The sequence below is a fragment of the Lycium barbarum genome, chromosome 3 (assembly GCF_019175385.1).
Source record: "Lycium barbarum isolate Lr01 chromosome 3, ASM1917538v2, whole genome shotgun sequence".
NCBI classification, from domain to species: Eukaryota; Viridiplantae; Streptophyta; class Magnoliopsida; order Solanales; family Solanaceae; genus Lycium; species Lycium barbarum.
The window spans coordinates 27,963,612-27,984,580 of NC_083339.1; the positions used below are offsets into that span (position 1 = coordinate 27,963,612).

Consider the following 20,969-nt stretch of genomic DNA (forward strand, 5'->3'; position numbering starts at 1 on the left):
AATATGATTTTCTCAAATTTAACCAAGTTATAAAATTTGTTATTTGGTTGGTAACCCCTTTCTACCGCTGAGAAAATTAACTCTTGAGGGTTGTTGTTATTTTGGAATATTATTGATTAGACACTATAGTAAATTTTTAACATGTTCGCAATTTTTTTAGTTTTATAAGAACATGATGAAAATTATCTTTAACTTAATTTAGGACACAAGTATAGGATAGAGAATACGTGAATCGATTGCAAAAAAATTGAGGAAACTAAAGAACAAGAATATAATTACGTATAAATTATAATCTTCATCTCTAAAGATATGAACATCTGTTACATCGTTAGTATGAAAGGATTAATAATAATATTAGCTTAAGCTAAACTGTTTACATTCAATCTTAAAGGTTGGTGGTTGACTTCGGTTGTTACATATACTCGATTAGAAAAGAAATATTAAATCTTTACGTGTTAAAGAGATATTAAATTATTAATGTAGGGCATATCTGCTTGATTTCGCACTTTAACAACATATTTGGTCCCTTTTCACTTATTAATCAGCTAATTAGGTTAAACTAGTTAAATCAAGGACATATTTGAACCAACCATTGTACGATAAGGGAATAATTAACGAAGCGCATATTTGCTTAATTTTGAAAACTTTAATTTAAGGGCATATTTAGACATTTTTCAGATAAAAAATAGCACATGGACAAAAATATCCATGTGACAGCGAGGGCATCAAACATCCTTGAGTTGAGGTCATCCAGGAGTTGCAAGCTACCAAATAACCAAGTATAGAATGACAATTATGACCAAAAATAATTTAAATATATACGATAAATTTTGTCAAGTTAAGGGGGTCTCAAAGTATTATGCCAAGAAAAAACCTTTTTAAAAAAGTTTGTAAAATTTTCTTTTTGTTGTTTGGAATTGTATTCAATGAGATTTAAACATAGCAAACTGATGACTAACTACTAAATTGTTGATTTTACATGCTTAAAATGCATCCAGTCATCCTGTATTCAATCACACGTGCGACACGCATGTACTTTAAAATTCTCTTCTCTAAAAACATTTAAACCCCCATACAATGAAAATTCAACGCAAAAGAATCTTCATCTTGCAATGTAAATTTAAGTTAAAATTAAAGCAACAAAATAAATACAAAAATAAAATAGAAAGAGAAAAATTTCCTTATATAAAATATTAAATAAAACTACCTTTATGTTTAAACTGAAAGAAATATTAATAATTGATAGTACATATTATCAAAATGTTAATTTTTAATTAAAATATTCGAGAGCTGTTCCAAAAACTGTTTATATCTGTTTCAAAAACTGTTTATACTCCTTTTTAAATCAGAAATGTGAATAATTGTTTATACTCCTTTTTAAATCAGAAGTGTGAATTAAACTTTTTCACAAAAACGTTACCAGTTAGTCTTAACTTTTTCAATGTACATAAAAAACCTTTTTGTTGTAATTTTTAAATTTATTTTTAATAATCATATTTTAATATACTTAGTTACAATCATACTCATATATCTCTTTTTTAAAAAAAAAAAATTAAACACTTATCACCCAAGTAAAATTTCAAAATATAAGATATAAGTGCTTGAATTTATACCTGAAACTAAAATAACATTAAAGGAGAATAAAGTATATTTATGAATGATCTATGTGAATTATTAAAATAAAAGTTTGAATAAATGATTATACGTGAAAGAATGAAGTATATTTATGAATGATCAATGTAAATTGTTCTATGATGATTTATTTGTAGTGGTCAATGTAATTGATTCGTATAAATATACAGAGATGAACAATCAAAGTTTAGTCAGATACATGTAATTTTCAGCCAAATCTTTTCATAAAGTAACAGTTTTGTGGTCATACCTATAATTTAAAATTGCAAATTGATAAACTACATTATGCATGTGGAGTAAAAATGAAGGGAATGAAAGAGAACGAATATAGTAAATGAAGAAGAAAACGGGAAGAGGTTGTAGTTTTGTTAAGCTCTTCGGGTCTAATTTCTGCCTCCTAATTTTATACCTCTTTACTATTTGGCATGGCCTCATAGCTTAGCTTCTCTATCTTTTTTCCTTTCCTTTTAATTTCAATTTTATTTTTGTTGGAAGTGCGCTACAATGATAAGAGTTTAAATATGAAGAAAAATATTACAAAGTGTACAGTAATTTTATACTATTACAGTAATATAACTTAACACGTTTTACACTAATGGTTTTATACTTTTCCTGTCTAAACTAATGCGAGACACTTTAATTTTTTTATATGTCCCAAAAAGAATGATTTGTTTCTAAATTTAAAAATAAATATAACTTGAAACTTCCCTTTTTGCCCGTAATGAAATGATTTACAGCCCACAAATATATATGACTTGTCGTAAGGTGATTTATTTGTCGTGATCAAGATAATTGAATCGTCTAAACCTATGAAGTTGATCAACGTTTAGTCAGATACATGTAATATTCAGCCAAATCTCCCCATAATTTATGCTAGTTGTTTTAGTTGAATGATTTTCTTTCTTGAAGGGTCTCTATATCATAGGAGAATTCATTAAAAATAGAGGTGTTTGAGAATTGAGTGAAAGGTGGAGTCAAAGAAGCAAATAAATAGTTGTGTAATATGATCAAATCTGAGCTGGATGTGACAACTCGCCACGGCATTGTGACACTTAAGCGTCACATGGAATTTTTGCCATGTAGGAAGCTTATGTGTGCAGAAGAGGTTAGCATTTGTAGGAAGATTTTAGATCTACGAAGATTATCTTGGAAATGCTCTAGATATTTATGAATTTGCTAGAAGATTTCTTAAAAAGACCTTGGAATATTCTAGCGTGGTAGATAATTCTAAGAAAAGGCTTATTTATAAAATGTACAGGTACTTGTAAAACAATCAATTTACATACTACCCTCTAAGTGATTAGTATATATAAGAGGTCTTACGCTTGTAACTCATTAAGTAAAATCAATCAAGTTCTCTCTAATACAAAAACTTTCTTTGACAAATTTCTCTCGTCTTCATTATCTACTATTCAATGAAAATTCTACGCAAAAGAATCTTCATCTTGCAAAGTAAATTTGAGCAACAAAATAAACACAAAAATTAAAATAAAATGAGAAAATTTTCCTTATAACAAAATATTATAATTATATAAAATACAATAGCTTTATGTTTAAACTGAAAGAAATATTAATAATTGATAGTATATATTATCAAAATGTTAATTTTTAATTAAAATATTTGAGCGTTGTTTCGAAAATTATTATACTTCTTTTTAAATCAAAAGCATGAATAAATTTTTTTAACAAAAACGTTTACCAGTCAATCTTAACTTTGTCAATGTACATAAAAAATCATTTTGTTGTAATTTTTAAATTTATCTTATGATAATCACATTTTAATATACTTAGTTACAATCATAGTCATATATCTCTTTTAAAAAAAACAATTAATTAAACACTTATAACCCAAGTAAAATTTCAAAATTTATTTTAGGGAAAAGGTGTAAATATACCCCTCAACTTTGCGATTTAGAGCAGATATGCCCCTCGTTACAAAAGTGGTGTATATATACCCCTGCCGTTACAAAAATGGTGCAAATATACCCCTGCAGTTACAAAATGGTGCAATTATACCCTTTTCACTAACGGAATTTTTTTGAAAAATCATTTAATTTATTTTTTAATTAAAAAAAAGTCTACCTATATTTTCTTTAGTAGACATAATTTTCTAAAGCCACATGGTAATTTTTTTTTCTGGTGTGTCGGGTCTGGTAAGTTTAAAAAAATATCTCCGTGACTTTAAAAAAAATATTTAAAGTCATTTATTTTTTGACTTTAATTTGACTTTTGTTTTTTTGATACCATTAGAATACTTTCTTATCCTACATGTGCTTTGAGATCGTACTCGATTAAATAAATATAGTTGCATGAAGCAACATAAGTGCTATCCTGATTTTAAAAATTAAAAAAAAAAAAGAAGCTAAAACGTTAGGTTATTTCGAACGTCAAGCATCTGTAGATCTACTAGTGATGAGGTATACATAGGTGGAAATAGACTACGTTAGGTTATTAGGAATTTTTTATTTTCTGTGATTTTATTGAGATACTGTACTGTATAGCCATCCTTTTAGTCTATTTCCACCTATGTATACCTCATCACTAGTAGATCTACAGATGCTTGATGTTCGAAATAACCTAACGTTTTAGCTTTTTTTTTTTTTTTTTTTTTTTAAAATCAGGTTAGCACTTATGCTGCTTCATGCAACTATATTTATTTAATCGAGTACGATCTCAAAGCACATGTAGGATAAGAAAGTATTCTAATGGTACCAAAAAAAAAAAGAAAAAAAAAGAAGAAGAAGTCAAATTAAAGTAAAAAAATAAATGACTTTAATTTTTTTTTAAAAGTCACGGAGATATTTTTTGAAACTTACCAGACCCGACACACCAGAAAAAAAAATTACCATGTGGCTTTAGAAAATTATGTCTACTAAAGAAAATATAGGTAGATTTTTTTTTTAATTAAAAATAAATTAAATGATTTTTTAAAAATAATCCGTTAGTGAAAAGGGTATATTTGCACCATTTTGTAACTGCAGGGGTATATTTGCATTATTTTTGTAACTGCAGGGGTATATTTGCACTATTTTTGTAACTGCAGGGGTATATTTGCACTATTTTTGTAACGACAGAGGTATATATGCACCACTTTTGTAACGAGAGGCATATCTGATCTAAATCGCAAAATTGAGGGGTATATTTGCACCTTTTCCCTTTATTTTATATAAAGGCTAAGCTTCAACATGCCTGCTTAAGGCAAGGGCATTTTTTGACTTTAATTGGGATTTTAGGTTTTAACTTCAGCTGCACGTGTCTTTCAATTGTTTAGCCAGACCCACATGTCTTTATGTAAGTGCTTGATATTTATATCTGAAAAACTAAAATAACCTTAAAGGAGAGTTTAGCGTAATTTGAAAATTTCCAAAAAAATAAAAAAATTATTTATTACAACAAACGAGAGAAATCTAAATTGCGATTGGCCAGAAGTCGTGGAGGCCCGTCACAATTGTCACGTCATCAACAACAACAGAATGATCTGGAACTTTCCCCAACCCCCCGCCAAATCTATTAAAACCAACTTCTTCTTTTTCTTTTCTCTCAATTTGCTTGGATTTCTGAAGAACAAAAAACAATCGACCCGATAGGTTCATTTTAGGAGCATATTTTGACCCGAATATGGAGACCCGACGAATTTCAATAGCTATCGTTCTATGTGCATCACTGTTTGTACTCAATACACAATCCAAAACCGTTGATCCCTATAAGGTATGGTCTTTTTTTTTTTTTGTCTGAATTTTTTTGTATTATATATGTGTTTATGGATGTCTGTTTTACGAAACTGATGAATTATTTATCATATTGGTATGAATTAGGTTCGAATATAGTGGAGTGAAATTGATATAGATGATTTTAATTAGGGAAAATTACGCTCTATCTTTACTGGAAAAGAATATTTACCCGGTTTAGCACAGTTTTTCCTTAATTACCTGGTTTAGCCCAGCTTTTTTCTTAAGCACCTCTTATACATTATTATACACTTTTATACAAGTTGGGGGGAAAAAATATTTACCGGGTTTAGCCCAGTTTTTCCTTAAACACCTTTTATACACTTTCAACAGTTGGTGATGCGGATGTAAACTGAAAATATGACTATGTAGGTGTAATATATTATGTTGGAAAGAACATTTACCCGATTGAGCCTAGTTTTTCCTTAATTACCCGGTTTAGCCAAATTTTTCCTTGTACACTTTTATACAAGGTGGGATTAAGAAAGGGGAAAATTACGCTCTCTGTCTGAAAAATATGGGTATTGGGCCGGCTTTAGCATAAAGCGGCTAAAGCACAGGCCTTAGGCCCCTCAATTGTGAAGGCCTCATTTCATAGTAGCAATGCATTAACTTTTTCCAAATTAAAACTACTTAGAATGGAAAAGTACTACAAAACTACGTATATATTTTCATAAAAAGGGAAACACAATTGTTTTAATGATGGTTTCAACGATTGAGTATATTTGGAAATAGGAATAGTCTTTTTGGATTCAAAAAAATACTTTTCGAAGATATAATATGAAGAAAAATGTACCAAGGAGTACCAAAAAACTACTTGATATAAATTTTAGATTCTTTTACATATTATATGATTGTCATAATTTAAATTTGTTGCTTTTATGACAGAATTCATTCTTGTGCGAAAGTTATATCATTCTTGGAGTGGTACGATGGATATATTCATTGTTTTCTTCTTCTACTAGTCGATGTAGAGTTTTAAAAATAGTATAACTAGTCTAACTCTTAAATCATTGTCATAAGCACGTCGGAAAAATCGTACTGAAAGTATTAAAACAATAAGTTTAATTTACTCCACAAATAAGAAATGTTTTATTTGAAATCAATAGAAGTTAGTGAGGATCCAAAAACTTAAAAAGAAGCTAATATTTAGCAAATATGAGCTTGAAAACATAATAGTCATCTTGATATTGATGATTTGGACTTATTTTTCGAATTAAAAGTGCTAAGGGAAATAATAAGTAGAAGATAGTACTTTAATTGATATAAGCAATCAAATAAAAAGATTTGATTCTGTTCCAAATACTTATATTGCTTATAGAATAATGTTAACAATTATCTATGCGGAACGTAGTTTTTTCAAAATTAAAATTGAAAAACTCTTACATAATTTAACAATGTCTGATTAGCTATATTATCAATTGTATTATAATTATTAGAAGAAACAGATTAGAAAAGAACCATTAATAGCTTTGCATCTCAAAAAGTTTGGAAATAGGATTCAAAAAATATATATGCAATTTTTCTTAAAAATATTTTCTAAGGCCTTTTATCAAAGTCTGGCTTTAGGACACAAAGATCATTGAGCCGCCCCTGTATGGCTATGTAGGTGTAATATATTATGTTGGGTTGCATATTTTTGTCAGTCTACTGGAACAGAATATTTACCCCGTTTACCCCAGTTTTCCTTATATACCTCTTATACACTTTTATACAAGGTGGGAAAAAAAAATTGGTGTTGCGAATGTAAACTGAAAATATGGCTATCTAGGTGTAATATGCGAATGGAAACTCAAATATGGCTGTCTAGGTGTAATATATTATGTTGGGTTATATATTTTTGTTAAAATCCCGATTGTAACTAATTGATTAATGAGCATCTAGTGTAGGAGTGAGGGCTAGTTGATTGATTAAACATCGATAAAAAAATTCTGTTGAATGGTTCTCCTTTTCACTGGTGCTTGAAAATTCGTGTTGTTTTTAAGGCTGTCAAAATTGTGAACTGATTACAATTGATTAAGTTTTCATAATGATTCTGAAATTCTCTTGCTTTTATTTGTCCCTTTGGTTTTATCTGGTTTTATTGGAATTGCTTCGTTTAACTATTTTTCCTATATTAGGATATAGTGTTCTAAATGAGAAATTGTATTTTGAGACTAGGAAATAGAGTAAATGAAGGATTGTTCCTTTGAAGAAAGGGAAGCAAAAGTTTTATTGATTCTGGAATAATATATGTTTTCTATAATTTTCAGATTTTACTTAAAATTATGAAGTTTAATAAGAATGTAAAAGGAGATATTCCCAGTATGTCCTCCTGAAAATAAAAATATTCATGATGGATTGTGTTTCATTGTTAACCCAAATTTTCATCTGCTACTGGTGGGGAATACACAGATCTTGTGGCACAAAGACGATCAGTGTAGTAAAAAGGAGCCACAAACACACCAATTATAGTTAGGATGTGGCAAGTACTGAAATCTCAAATTGATGATTAAGTTGATACTTCTTAAAACTGACACTAGATGAAATGTTCTGATCTTCTCAGGCTTGATGTTTTAAATGAATGTACCCGAAATATTGGACACTGTTAAGCCTAAAAATTTAATTATTTGACAGTTCATGATGCTAGAATAGCTGTATATCTCGAGTGTCCATATGCAGAATGATTACGTCGTCTTCCATGGTTACCAATGATTTTGGATTTTTGCAGGTGCTCGGAGTTGATAAAAACGCAAATCAGCGTGAGATCCAGAAAGCTTTTCACAAGTAAGTGCTGTATAGGGCTCATCTTTTTTCCATAATCAATTTGTTCTTTAAACCTCAAAATCGTATATGCTTTTGTTCCTTTTTTTTTTAACATGCTTCACCATCCAGCATTCAACTTTTTCTTAGCCTAAATTTGGCTTAACCGTATCAACTGTTATCCCGTCTAAATGTTTCACTGGAGGTTTTGCTACGATTGATGTCTAATTGTTGGTAGGAATTAGCTTAACTTGAGGATTTGTAGTGGTGATGACTATTTTCCAAGTACTTTTATTTGTGATTCAAACTTTCATGTGTCTTAGAGTACGTGTAGTTTGGACTTCAATTCTAGTCATGGCTTGCTTACATGCTTCTGGGATGAAATCCCTACACATGACACCCCAAAAGTGTGCAGATTATCTGTAAATTACTGGGGCTCTTAGTGACGACAGAAAAGCAGGACCCTTCATAACTTCAAGTTTACAGTCTTTTAGAGATCCAGAATCTTCGGCCTGAAATAACCTGGATGTTTTCATCAATAAGCTAAAAATTTTGATTGGAATTATGCTATCCACTTCAGTTCAGGGTTGTCAAAGGCAAAAAGCAGAAAGAAGTGACAAGGTCTGTTAGTCTTTAAGTGCAAGCACAATTAAAATGAATGGAAAAACAAAACATGAATGCAATATAAGGAAAACAATTTAAGGACAAATAATATAAATTAAAATTATAATATAACTAAACAAAGTATATTGTGTGAAAAATCATGTAATTTCGAATTTAGCAACCATTTTACATTTGCTTGTATTTATTTTGCTGATTTTTCAATTGCTGAACTTCTCTACATTAGTTTTCTGGCAATTAATGTTCTGCCCTTTTAATCTTCTCCTTTATCCTCTTCCCTTTCAGGCTCTCACTCCAATACCATCCAGACAAGAACAAAAATAAGAGTGCACAAGAGAAATTTGCCGAGATTAATAACGGTATAGCAACTTCTGACCCCTATTTTCCTTTCAGCACTCTCTACCAATTAAAGGAAGGAAAGAAAGAAATAACGAAAGAAATTCTAGTTGAGGAAGCTAAGAGAATCGCTTTTGTTATTTTCTCTAAACTTCTTGCTAAATTTATCACTAGAATCTGAGATCCAATGATGCATTGTTTTACTTTTCTTTTTGTAAGGTGCTTGGTAGGTTTTGATTTCACATGCTGTCTTGATTAAAGGTTAAATTCCATACAATCTGAGTTATCTTGATGTGTGCAACTAGTTATAGCATGCACTTTCATTCTCTGGGTGTTTGCTTGCATTGATGATCAATATTTTTAACTAGCCGTATAATATGTCTATCAATTTTCAGCTTATGATATCCTGTCTGATGAGGACAAGAGGAAAAACTATGACCTATATGGAGATGAGAAGGGAGCTCCTGGATTTGATGCTGGTGGTGCTGGAGATCATGGTGGATATACATACTTCACAAGTGGTGGACCAGGACAAAGTGGGTTTAACTTCGGGCCAGGTGGTATGGGTGGTGGACAAGGAGGTTCAAAATCATTTTCATTTTCCTTTGGTGGTCCTGGCAGCCAAAGCTCTTTTGGTGGCTTTGGTTTAGATGATATATTTTCCAACATGTTTGGGGGTGGTATGGGAAGTGGGAGTCAATTTGGGGGTTTTGGTGGCTTTGGTGGTTCAGGCAGGTCTCAGTCTAGAACCAGGAACTCTGCCAAGAGCATCCCTTCCATAAACTCACAAAAGTATAAGAAAGAAATTTCTGATAAAGGAATGACTTGGCTGTTACTATCTCACACATCTACATCAAGAGGTATCCAATATTATGAATCGGTCATTGGAGAAGTTGCAAGCTCACTGGATGGGGCAATGAAGGTATGCATAAATTTGCTTACATCATAGTTCTTTTAGGCATTACTGTATTTCCACTGATGTGCTTTTACGTGTGACAGGTGGGGAGCATAAACTGTGAAACTGATGCATCTTTTTGCAAGAGTCTTGGCATATATCCTCGCAATGCGCCAAGATTGTTCGTGTATTCATTAAAATCAAGTGGGAATGGTGCTTTAGTGGAGTACAGTGATGATTTAGATGTGAAAAGGGTGAAAAGTTTTTGCCATGACCATCTTCCTAGATTCTCAAAGCGAGTAGATTTGGGCCACTTTGATTTTGTTTCCCAGACTGTTGGAGGTTTACCTAAAGTGATGCTTCTCTCTACAAAGAAAGATACACCAGTTATTTGGCGTGCTCTTAGTGGCTTGTATCAAAATCGTTTTGTCTTCTACGATGCACAGGTTGGTTCTCTTAACTTTGTTAGGATATATGACTAAACTTTCTCTATATGAATAGTCAAATATTGTTGCTTGAATTTCAGTTTGAACTTAATTGCACTTTATTCTTTGTAATTTTTTCACTAAAGCCGGTGTCTTGTTTAATAGGTTCGTGATGCATCTGATCCTGCTGTCCGAAGGTTGGGAGTTGATGCTCTTCCTGCCATTGTTGGCTGGTTATCCAATGGGGAGAAGCAGATTTTGCGAACAGGAATTTCTGTGAAAGATCTAAAGTCAGCAATTCAAGATCTAAGTGGATTACTGGACAATTTTGAAAAGAAAAATAAGAAGGCAGCTTCAGCACAGAGTAAAAGAGAGCAGAGTGAACCAGATGCTAAGCAAGTACCTGTCCTTACAGGCTCTAATTTCAATGATATTTGCGGGGAGAAAACTCCTGTTTGTGTGATTGGTGTTTTCTGGTCATCTAAGGCAAAGGATAAGCTAGAAAAAGTTCTATCCTCGGTAAGTCATCAACTGCATGAAGTTTGTTCGGTGATTTATGATTTACTCTGCTCTCTAGTATGAAAAATAATGATTTAACTGATTTGCGATTCAAATGTTGCCATCTTTTAGGTCTCTCAAAAATCATTGTCAAGACGACGGAATACAGCCTATAGCTCAAGAGATTCAGTTTCGTACGCACTTTTGGATGCAGAGAAGCAGCAGTCTTTCTTGAACGCGTTTGAAAAATCAGGATTTAAATCATCAGACAAGGTCCTTCTTGCGTACAAGCCGCGGAAGGGTAAGTTTGCAGTTTTTAATGGGGAAGTTACTACTGAAGAAGCAGAGAGTTTCATTAGCTCCGTTCTCAGTGGGGACGTACAATTTTCCAACACCAGACAGAAACCTATAGCAAAGTGAAAAATAGGAACTAACTTTAGTGGAAATGAAAAATACTGAGATATGGAATGCATGTACAGCCAGTGCTTCAAGGTAAGCTCCTTTATTTTTGTTCATTAAGCCCTTCGTCATGAGCTGGTCTTCGGAAGAAGAAGATTTTGCAGCAAGCTGATTAACCGTTGCCGGAGTGGGGTTCTTTTTTCGTTTGATAAAAAATGCATATAATAGCAGCATCCAACTGAACTTACTGTGTAGCATGTATGTTTTGCCAATGTTTCTATAGTCTGATTCTCAAGTTTGTTGCAATTTCTCATTTATAATCTTATATTAGACTAGTTAGACTTGTTACCTTGTCATGGGATAAACTATCGTTCATTTTTTTGATAGTTGTATTAACCATCAGGAGTAAAACATGTTCAGACACGTTTTCTGGTTTAAGCTCAAGAATCCATGAGAGAAAGATGCCTTAAAAATGATATAATTGCACTGTTGTCCTTGAAAGGGGCTGATCTTTAATTTTTGCCCTTTAAATGGGCTGCTATTGATTTGTTTTGCCTCTAGCTAAGTTCTTTAAGCTGTTTAAGGCGGGAGATACAACTTGTGGGGTATTATAATAATAATAATAATAATAATAATATATTCAGCGTAATTTTATAAGCGGGGTCTAAAAAGGGCAGAGTGTATGCAGACCTTTCAAAAAAGAGAAATTAAAAACAATTCGAAAAAGAAATAACAAAAGTAAAGAAATAATTTTTTTGAAAAGAAATCAAAAATAATTCGAAAAAGAAATAACAAAAGTAAAGAAATAATTATTTTGAAAAGAAACCAAAAATAATTCGAAAAAGAAATAACAAAAGTAAAGAAACAATTGCAAAAAGGAACAATAGCATAATTATCATAAAATCATAGGATAATCGAAGGACAAGAAACACTAGAACAAGAAACTATAAGAGTAATACTACGACTATAAGTATGAAAAGATAAGCATGACAACGCTCAACTATCTATCAATTTTTTATCTTAATCTGTGTCTTTCATAACCTTTTATTTATGATCATGTCTTCAGTGAGCTGAAACTGCATTGTGTTCTGTATAATCACATCTCCCCAATACTTGTGGGATTATAAATATAAATTTATGATCAGCGAAAAATTGTTTGCCTAAGCAAAAATTAAAGATCAGTCATAAAATATGGGGTAAAAGTGTTAATGACCCCTCAAAAGTTCATATCTGGTGGAACTTTATGCACATTGGCGTATAATAGAGGAAATGATCCTATTGATCCATTATAATTTGAATGAATTGATTCATTACAATTTGAATAGATGAAAATGATTAAAAGATCTCTTGGTTTTTTACTTATTCATGTTATTTTTTGGCCATTTACCATGAAAATGGTCATAAACTTTCAAAATATCTCTGTCATAAAACTGGAAAGAACCATGTAGTCACAACACATGTTTTTTTGGACTTCCTTTAATATTGAGAAGAACCATACAACTTTAAAAACATCTGTCTTGTTATCAGAAGTTCAAAGGAGAAAAATAATGCTTTTCTATTTTCAAAGGTAATAGGTACTTGAAATTAGGTACCTTTCCACTTTCTGCATCTCAGAAGAATGTTGATTTAGTTTCTACAGGATTAATGTTTGGAGTAGGATTCGATTTTCTGATAGCAATCAATTTCTTAGTTGTTCGTCGCGAAAAGTATCCAGAATTCTCATTTATTCCGTAAACACAAAACACTATCGTTTTTACGTGTAGGTTGTATCAACTTTCCTAACAATCTAACTTATGTCCAAATTAATATTTTCTCTGTATCAATCTTGCATGAGGTATTTGATGGAACACAACAACGATAACAACATATCTAGTGTAATAGAATCTTTTTTATTTAATTGAACACGAAGTTTACAGTATATTTTCTTTTTCGAAAGTTATACTTTAAGATAAGCCATGGATATTACCAGAGACGAATTTAGAATTTTAAGAGGGCATTACTTTTTAAAAAAGATATAAAATTTTATAGTGACATCAACTTGGTGAACTAAAGATAATTAGTTACATTTTTTTATGAAGTAAATTGTTTTATAATTACAATGGCATCAAAGACATGCATAGTTACAAAAGAGGAGGAGATATCAACTCATCTTAGCTATAAGGTTTTTTTATTTCTTTTGCTTTTGGGACTTGGGTAATTAGAATTAAAGGAAGAAAAGTCATTAATGTAATATAAAAAAGAAACATGTTTTTTGCTTTTGGGTAATTAGAATTATAGCAGAAAAAAGATTTAGAATAATATAAAAAGGAAAGTTAAAAGGCTACTTTAGAAAAAAAAAACGTGCTGGAGCTTGGGTTTGCTCCCGAGACCTTGAGTAAATAAACAAAGACCTTAACTAGTGCTCCACTCGGCCTGGTTTGACCATGTGTTCCTTCAGTTAATAGTAGATATATTTTCAGAATTATACACATAATATATCGAGTTTAGCCGAGTAATCATGTATTCACGTGACCCATATTTTATACGTAAATTCGCCTCTGGATATTACTTCCTTCGATTCATATTATATGGTGTTTTAGATTTTACAAATTATTTAACATAAATAATTTTTTGCATAATCAAGATTCGAGAAGATATTAGTTTTCTTTTCCAATTTACTCTTATTTAGATTAGTGAGCTTTTACGTAACCAAGAAATTATATTAAATACGCCTTCTGTTTACTTTTACTTGTTTACTATTGACTTTGCACGCCCTTTAAAGAATAATGAAATGTATATTTTACTATAATATTCATATCAATTGGTGTGTAGTCTCAATAGACTTGTGAAATGTTTTGGAAATGAGAAATTAATGTTGATTGTAAAGTAAGAAAAAAAAAAAGTTAAAATAGGCAAGTAAAAGTGATTATTTTTTAATATAGTGGATAAGTAAAAAGATGGACAAAGGGAATAATTAAGTATTATTTTTTCAAGGGACATATGTTTCCAAAGCTTTGTTAACCGCTGATTTTGATAATCTATACTTTATTTTCCAATACTCATTATGTCATCTTTCTTAGAAAGATGTAAACTTTGATGAAGGGCAATTTAGTGAAAAGACATGTTACTTTTAAGGGATAAGTGAATTTCTTAAGGGGTTGGTCAAATATAAAATACTTTGGGCATAGATGTTTTCTATCGGGAATTCAAAAAGTTTTTTTGTATGTCAAATAAAAATAAATAAGTAATAAAACGTTAGAATAATTTGAATCAACTTGAAAAAAGAATTCAATTATTCTTAAATTATTCAATCAATTATTATCTAATTGAATAATTTAACGATTTCCCTTTCATATTTGATATTGATTAGCTCACAATACGTAATGGAACTGTCTTCACTTTTCTAATTGATATATAAAATAATTGAATTAGGAAATCTTCTATTTACTCGGATAGTATTTCTTCCGTTCATTTTTATTTGTCATGTATTAATTTGGTACGCTTATTAAGGAGTCAAAAATATTCTCTCTGTCTCATATTAGTTGTCTACATTACTAAACATATGCGTCCCAAAATACTTGTGCATTTACAAAACTAATTAGATAGAATTAATTAAAATTATCCTATTGTGCCCTCAGCATTAATTATTTTTTAAAGCAATCAATATTGATTAGGGTGCAATTTATTGGAGAGCTAAGGACAATGTAGTAAAAATATGCTTTTATTTATTATTTATTGAAGGGCGTGTAAATAGGAAAGTGGATAAGTAATATGGGACGAAGAGAATAGAATGACAATTTTACTACATCACTCCTAATTATTAATAAGTCATATAATGATTGAAATCAATAAAAGATAATTTAAAAGCTGTGAAACCACTAAGAATTCATTGAACTTTCCAACTCAATAATTAATAATAAGGGTAAAATAAGTATGAAATGGTAAATTATCTCTTGGTTTTTCAAATTGACCAAGTAAAAATGAACAACTATTCTTAGTGTACATGACAAGTAAAAATGGACTGAGCGAGTATTGGTATTAATAACTTATTTTGGCCAAGCTTCTAAAATCAGCTTATTTTAAAAAGTACTTTTAAAAAAAAGTAATTTTCAAAAAAGTACTTTTGGCAAAAAGCAGTTTGTGTTTGGCCAATTAATTTTAAAAAACACTTTTGAGCAGCAATTAGTGTTTGACCAAGCTTTTAAAATGTGCTTCTATGTGTAGTTTTCTCAGAAGTACTTTTTTAAAAAGTGTTTTTGGGCAAAAGCTATTTTTTTAGCTTCTGAAAAACTGTTTCTGCTACTCCCCAGAAGCACTTATTTTCTTCCAAAAGCTTGGCCAAACACCTCACTTTTTTTCAAATAAGCACTTATTGGAAAAATAAGTATTTTTGAGGGAAAAATAAACTTGGCCAAACAGGCTATAAGTTTACTATCATTAATCAAAGATTACCTCATTTATTGCTTTTTGCATGTAGCTGATCTCGAATAATACATTATACGATATTTATTTTTCCTTATATGAACAATTCAAATATTCTATCAAGAACTTAATGTCAAGATTATCCTTACTAGGGCTGTTAATTAAACGGATGAATTAATGTTTCTTCTTCTCTCTCTCCTTTTACACTCTTAACATAAAACCAACACCTGCCCACAATTTCAGTTTCATTCGAAAACAAGAAAACATTGAATGTGTTCCATTCTTTTTCGAACTTTTTCACATGAGCACTGTGGAAATGTCCTTTAATTAATATGCTCTTGAGTACGAGTAGTTTTAGGTGAAATCGGCCAGTACGAACTGTCCAATGAAATCAAAAGGAAAGAAAAAGAATAAAATAATGTCCTTGGTTGACAGCGAGATCTGTATACTTTATAAAAGTATGGAGTGATGAACAAGGGATTCAGAATACTGTACAATTTGGACCAACTCTTCTATTACAGTCAAACCGCTCTATGATCGTCATTCGTTATAATAACATTTCAGTATAACGATCTAATTTTTTTTGGAATCAATTTTTCATGTTATATTTTACACCTCTATAACAGCAGTAACATTCATTATAGCGGTACACTCCTGGTACAATTACCTCTCTATAACGGTCATACTTAAATATTGTGTCATAATATTTTATAAGAATATATTATGTATACAAGATATTAAAATATTTATGGTAACCATCATTAATGTCATGCACATAGTAAATTTTAAGTACGAATATCTAAAAGAAAAAAATTATAGCCCAAATCCCATCTCATAAAACCAATCAAGCAAAGGATGCTACCATTTATATGGAGTTTGACGCAACACTTCTAATCCTTGAAACTTACAGTGATGAAGAGATTATTGCACGAGTCATTGGAGTGAAAGAACAAGAGATATGGATGTAGAAGGTGACAATGAAAGTACTTATGAAGAGCCTCAACCTACTGATACTTGGGGTGAGATAGAAGAGTCATGGTTAAGCTCTTAGAAAAACCAACGTCATATATATATATATATATATATATATATATATATATATATATATATTTGTTTCTACTTTCAGAAAAATCTCAATTTGGCTATTTGGATATATTTTAGTACTATTATTGCTTGATAAAAAAGAAGCTCTTAGACAACCTTCAATGGAAAGCTATTGAATTCCCTTTTGTTGAAAGTTTGGACAAAAAACTAAGTTAGTTCAAGCATTATATTATCACAAAAAGACCGAAAATTACGAAACAACCTACAATTGTAGAATTCTTACATCAAACTTTAAATATTAAAACTTTTAATTAATTTCAAATGCATGTGTTCCTTAGATTATAATCTTTTATCGGTATGGTACAACTAGTTATGAATTTAAGAGTAATTTATTAGTCTTTTTAAGTTTTAATTAATGAAATATGAAATCAATTAAGATTTTAAAATTAACAAGCATTTCTTTTCATTTATAACATAAAAGATACAGAAAAATAGTTTTTTCTGCGTATTGTTGTTTATAACAGCTAAATGAGATCTGAACACGAAATGTCAGTATACATACATAACAACATCTCACTATAGCAGTCATGAAATTCTCGGACAAATGCTGCCATTATAGAGAGGTTTGATCGTATATATTAATGTTAATATGTTATTGGATCTATATAAATTGATAAAATCTACATATACTAAAAAGCTCTTCTTGGTTCTAATGTTTGATGTGATATTGGCTCTACATAACTTTTTGATAATATAAGCATATTAAAAGTAGGGGGAATACATTCTTAAATTTCAATTAATTTTATTTAGTTATTCAAATTACGATTTGTTTCAAGTGAGCACAAAGTTCTGAACACATGATAAAGTTTTCATATTAAATACTTTCAACTTAAATTGTAAAATTTGTTTTGCACGTGTTAGCAAGAACTTATTCGATAAATAATTAAGATAGCTACATAAAAATATCACTTATTTTAATTATACATATTAACTTCAATTAAAACAAATTCGAAAATTTACTATTTATTGAAACTTAGGCGTATAGTTAAAGACAGGTGAGTATGGTTAACATAAAGAGCCCGTTTGGATTGACTTATAAGTTGCTTATAAGCTGTTTTCAGTTTTTTTGAGTATTTGGCTGACCAACTTAAAGTCATTTTGTGTTTAAAATAAGCTCAAAAAAATAATTGGACCCAAGTTAGACTACCCCAAACACCTTATAAACAGGCTCAAAATATTATGATTTCCTTTTCCTTTTTTCTCGACAATGAAGATTCTTGAATAAACTTCTGTGCAAGTGGACTAGTACAAGCCTATAAATGGGCGACACTTGACATTACTATTTCTTCGAAAGAAGTCATCACGCAGAAGTAATTATATGTGCATGGAAGACACGTGTAGGTCCTAGAGAACAGAATACCTTGACCTATAAGTCAAAACCATTAGACCAAAAGAGAGACACAGACAGGTCACAGCATTTGCGCTGGCCGAAAGCTGCCATGTCCACTTTACATCAGCCATATTCATTTGTGACACCTCGTACTTTAACGTAACCTTTAACCATGATCCTAGACTTATAAATCAGATAAAGAATGTGAGAATTAGAATTTTTCTGTTCCGTTGTAGGATGGGAGTTTACGCTCATAAACAGTGATCGTATTTCAATTTACGAGCCGTAAATCAAATCGTAAACTGGTACCAAGGATTTCTGAGCATTCTGGAATTCGGCAGTTGAATGTCATATGGTTAAATACGGACCGTATTTCACAATACGGCCCGTATTTCAAATCGTAAAGTGAAACCGAGGATTTCTGAGCATTCTGGAATTTGGCAATTTGATGTCAAATGGTTAAATACGGATCGTATTTCAAAATACGGCCCGTATTTCAAAATTATTTGGAATTTGGGAAAAATTTCTTCATGAAAGTTGTAGAGCTTTGAAATACCTTTCTAACGGTATATTATGGGGATCAAACGGACATCTGTGCAAAGAGTTATGACCATTTTACTTAAGAGAGGCAGTATTGTCCGTATTTCAAAATACGGCCCGTATTTTGAAATACGGCCAGTATTTAACTAGGCCAAAAAATTAATTTTTCCAGAACAGTAATATTCGTCCATATCAGTTCAAATCATTATTTTTCATTCCTTCAAGCCCTAGAACGACTTCCTACCCTCTCCCATCATCAAGAACACCAAGGTAATCCTACTCTAATTATTTCAACTCAATTCTAACACCTATCCTTGTAATCTAAACAAGAAATTATCATTCTAAAACTAGGGTTTTCAAGAAAACCCATCTCAAGGTTCAAGAATTCAAGATTTTGGAAGTCTTCTACAAAGCTCAAGTCTTTAATTCAAGTTTTGGAGCGACTAAGGTATGTAGAGTTACTATCTACGTGTGGGAACATCATTGTTCTTACCCACGCCTCATAATCCATAAAATTATGATTCTCTACTAAAACTAGGGTTTCAATACCATGCTCATGATAACCCTAGGTCCATGTCCATGATTATATTATGTATGAATTGTTATAATTCCATCATTGAGTTCTTAATATTTCTTTATGATTATTGAAAATCCGTCCATAATCTATGAAAACCCATATCTTGTATTCCATGGGTTCTTGCAAGCATGTTTTTGACTAAGAATGATTGTTTCATGAATATCCTACATGTCTACAAGTTTTCATGCAACTGTATTATATAATTACTTTCATACTATGATACAAGAAACATACATACTAAATACAAGTTATTTCATGAAACCATGCTTACACGTCATTTCATGAAACCACGTTTACAAGTTATTTCATGAAACCATGTTTACAAGTTATTTCGTGAAATCATGATTACAAGACAAGTACAAGTTAATTCACGAAAATCATGGGCTTCTTAACCAATTATATTATGTTCATGTTTTTGGGAGTTGCACGAATTACCGAGAAGGCTCAGATAGCCTGAAACTACGTAGCCACCGTAGGACAAGGATTGCTCCGCCCAGTTAGGACGATACCTTAATTTTACACTGAATGGATCCATCAGGCACGTTACCACCTTATACCCTGGCAAGGTATAGGGGCTCTACTGGTCCGGCGAGGTACCAGAATCCACGTATCCACGTGGTGATATCATGTGTCGGTTTATGAAATGTTTTCCCTACTTATCATGTTTTACTTATGTTATATATATATATATATATATATATATATATATATATATATATATATATATATATACTCATGCTTATGTTCATGTCCAGGTTTTCAGTTTCAGTTCTTATCATGTTATTCCATGTCCCATGTTATTTCTTTCAGTTGCTTCACATACCAGTACATTCAATGTGCTGACGTCCCCTTTTATTGCCCGGGGGCCTGCATTTCATGATGCAGGTAAATATTTACAGGACGATGCTTCTGCTCATTTGGATTTGCACGTACCAGCTTTTTTGGTGAGCCCCATCTCATTTGGGGTTTAGGCATCTTCTTTCTTTATCTAGTTTTGCATCTAAAGGTATGCTGGGGGCCTTGTCCCAACAAGTATGTTACATGTTTTTCAGATTCATGTTAGAGGTTTTGTCACGACCCAACCCCGTAGGCCGTGACTAGTGCCCGATATGGGCACCCAAGCACACCTATCAAATGTTATCTCAAATTTTTATTAAACGCATTCAAGTATGTAGCAGAAGCCGACAAGGCTATATTTCAATTTTTGATAATTTCCAGAAAAGTTTTGGCAGAGTTTCCTTTGTTTTACGGACTATCCAATATAACCCTGCACACAGAAAATACCAACAGGGGCCACACAGGGCCAACAAGGCAACATTTAAACATATGCGGACCGGCCGCCGCGGCGAATGGGATCGCCCACACACAACATATACACATATTCATACAGAAAGACCCCAACCCACAAACATGTCCACAGACCTCTAAACAGACCAACAGAATCATATGACGGGACAGGGCCCCGCCGTACCCCAGATAAACATATGTACAGAATATACAACAGCAAAAGATATATACCAAAAGTATAAGCTCCGGATCAAGGGGAGCAATTCCCAAGTAGCGGAACAGGTATCCTAAGCTGGCGGCGTATCAAAAGGTGCGTCTCTACCTGCGGGCATGTAGCGCAGCCCCCGAAGAACAGGGGGTCAGTACGAAAAATGTACCGAGTATGTAAAGCGGAAATGTAACAAATATAATCATAATCCAAACCCGAGATACAAAATATAGTGGATAGAGTCGA

The 20,969-nt window shown here is 31.5% G+C and overlaps 1 protein-coding gene across 1 annotated transcript; it reads left to right on the plus strand.

Moving 5' to 3' along the window:
* Positions 1 to 5,094: 5,094 nt before the first annotated feature.
* LOC132630872 (dnaJ protein ERDJ3A) lies at positions 5,095 to 11,627 on the plus strand. The gene is made up of 7 exons (XM_060346466.1): positions 5,095 to 5,340; positions 8,071 to 8,126; positions 9,009 to 9,082; positions 9,455 to 9,981; positions 10,059 to 10,400; positions 10,545 to 10,898; positions 11,010 to 11,627. The coding sequence occupies exons 1-7, from the start codon at positions 5,251 to 5,253 to the stop codon at positions 11,295 to 11,297; spliced, it is 1,731 nt and encodes a 576-aa protein (XP_060202449.1). The 5' UTR covers positions 5,095 to 5,250; the 3' UTR covers positions 11,298 to 11,627.
* Positions 11,628 to 20,969: the final 9,342 nt, after the last annotated feature.

Excerpts from the sequence above, each read along its gene's own strand:
- LOC132630872 (XM_060346466.1), top strand. The coding sequence starts at position 5,251 with ATGGAGACCCGACGAATTTCAATAGCTATCGTTCTATGTGCATCACTG. Across the intron at positions 9,083-9,454 it reads ATTTGCCGAGATTAATAACG|CTTATGATATCCTGTCTGAT; the intron begins GTATAGCAACTT and ends ATCAATTTTCAG. Across the intron at positions 10,899-11,009 it reads TAGAAAAAGTTCTATCCTCG|GTCTCTCAAAAATCATTGTC; the intron begins GTAAGTCATCAA and ends GCCATCTTTTAG.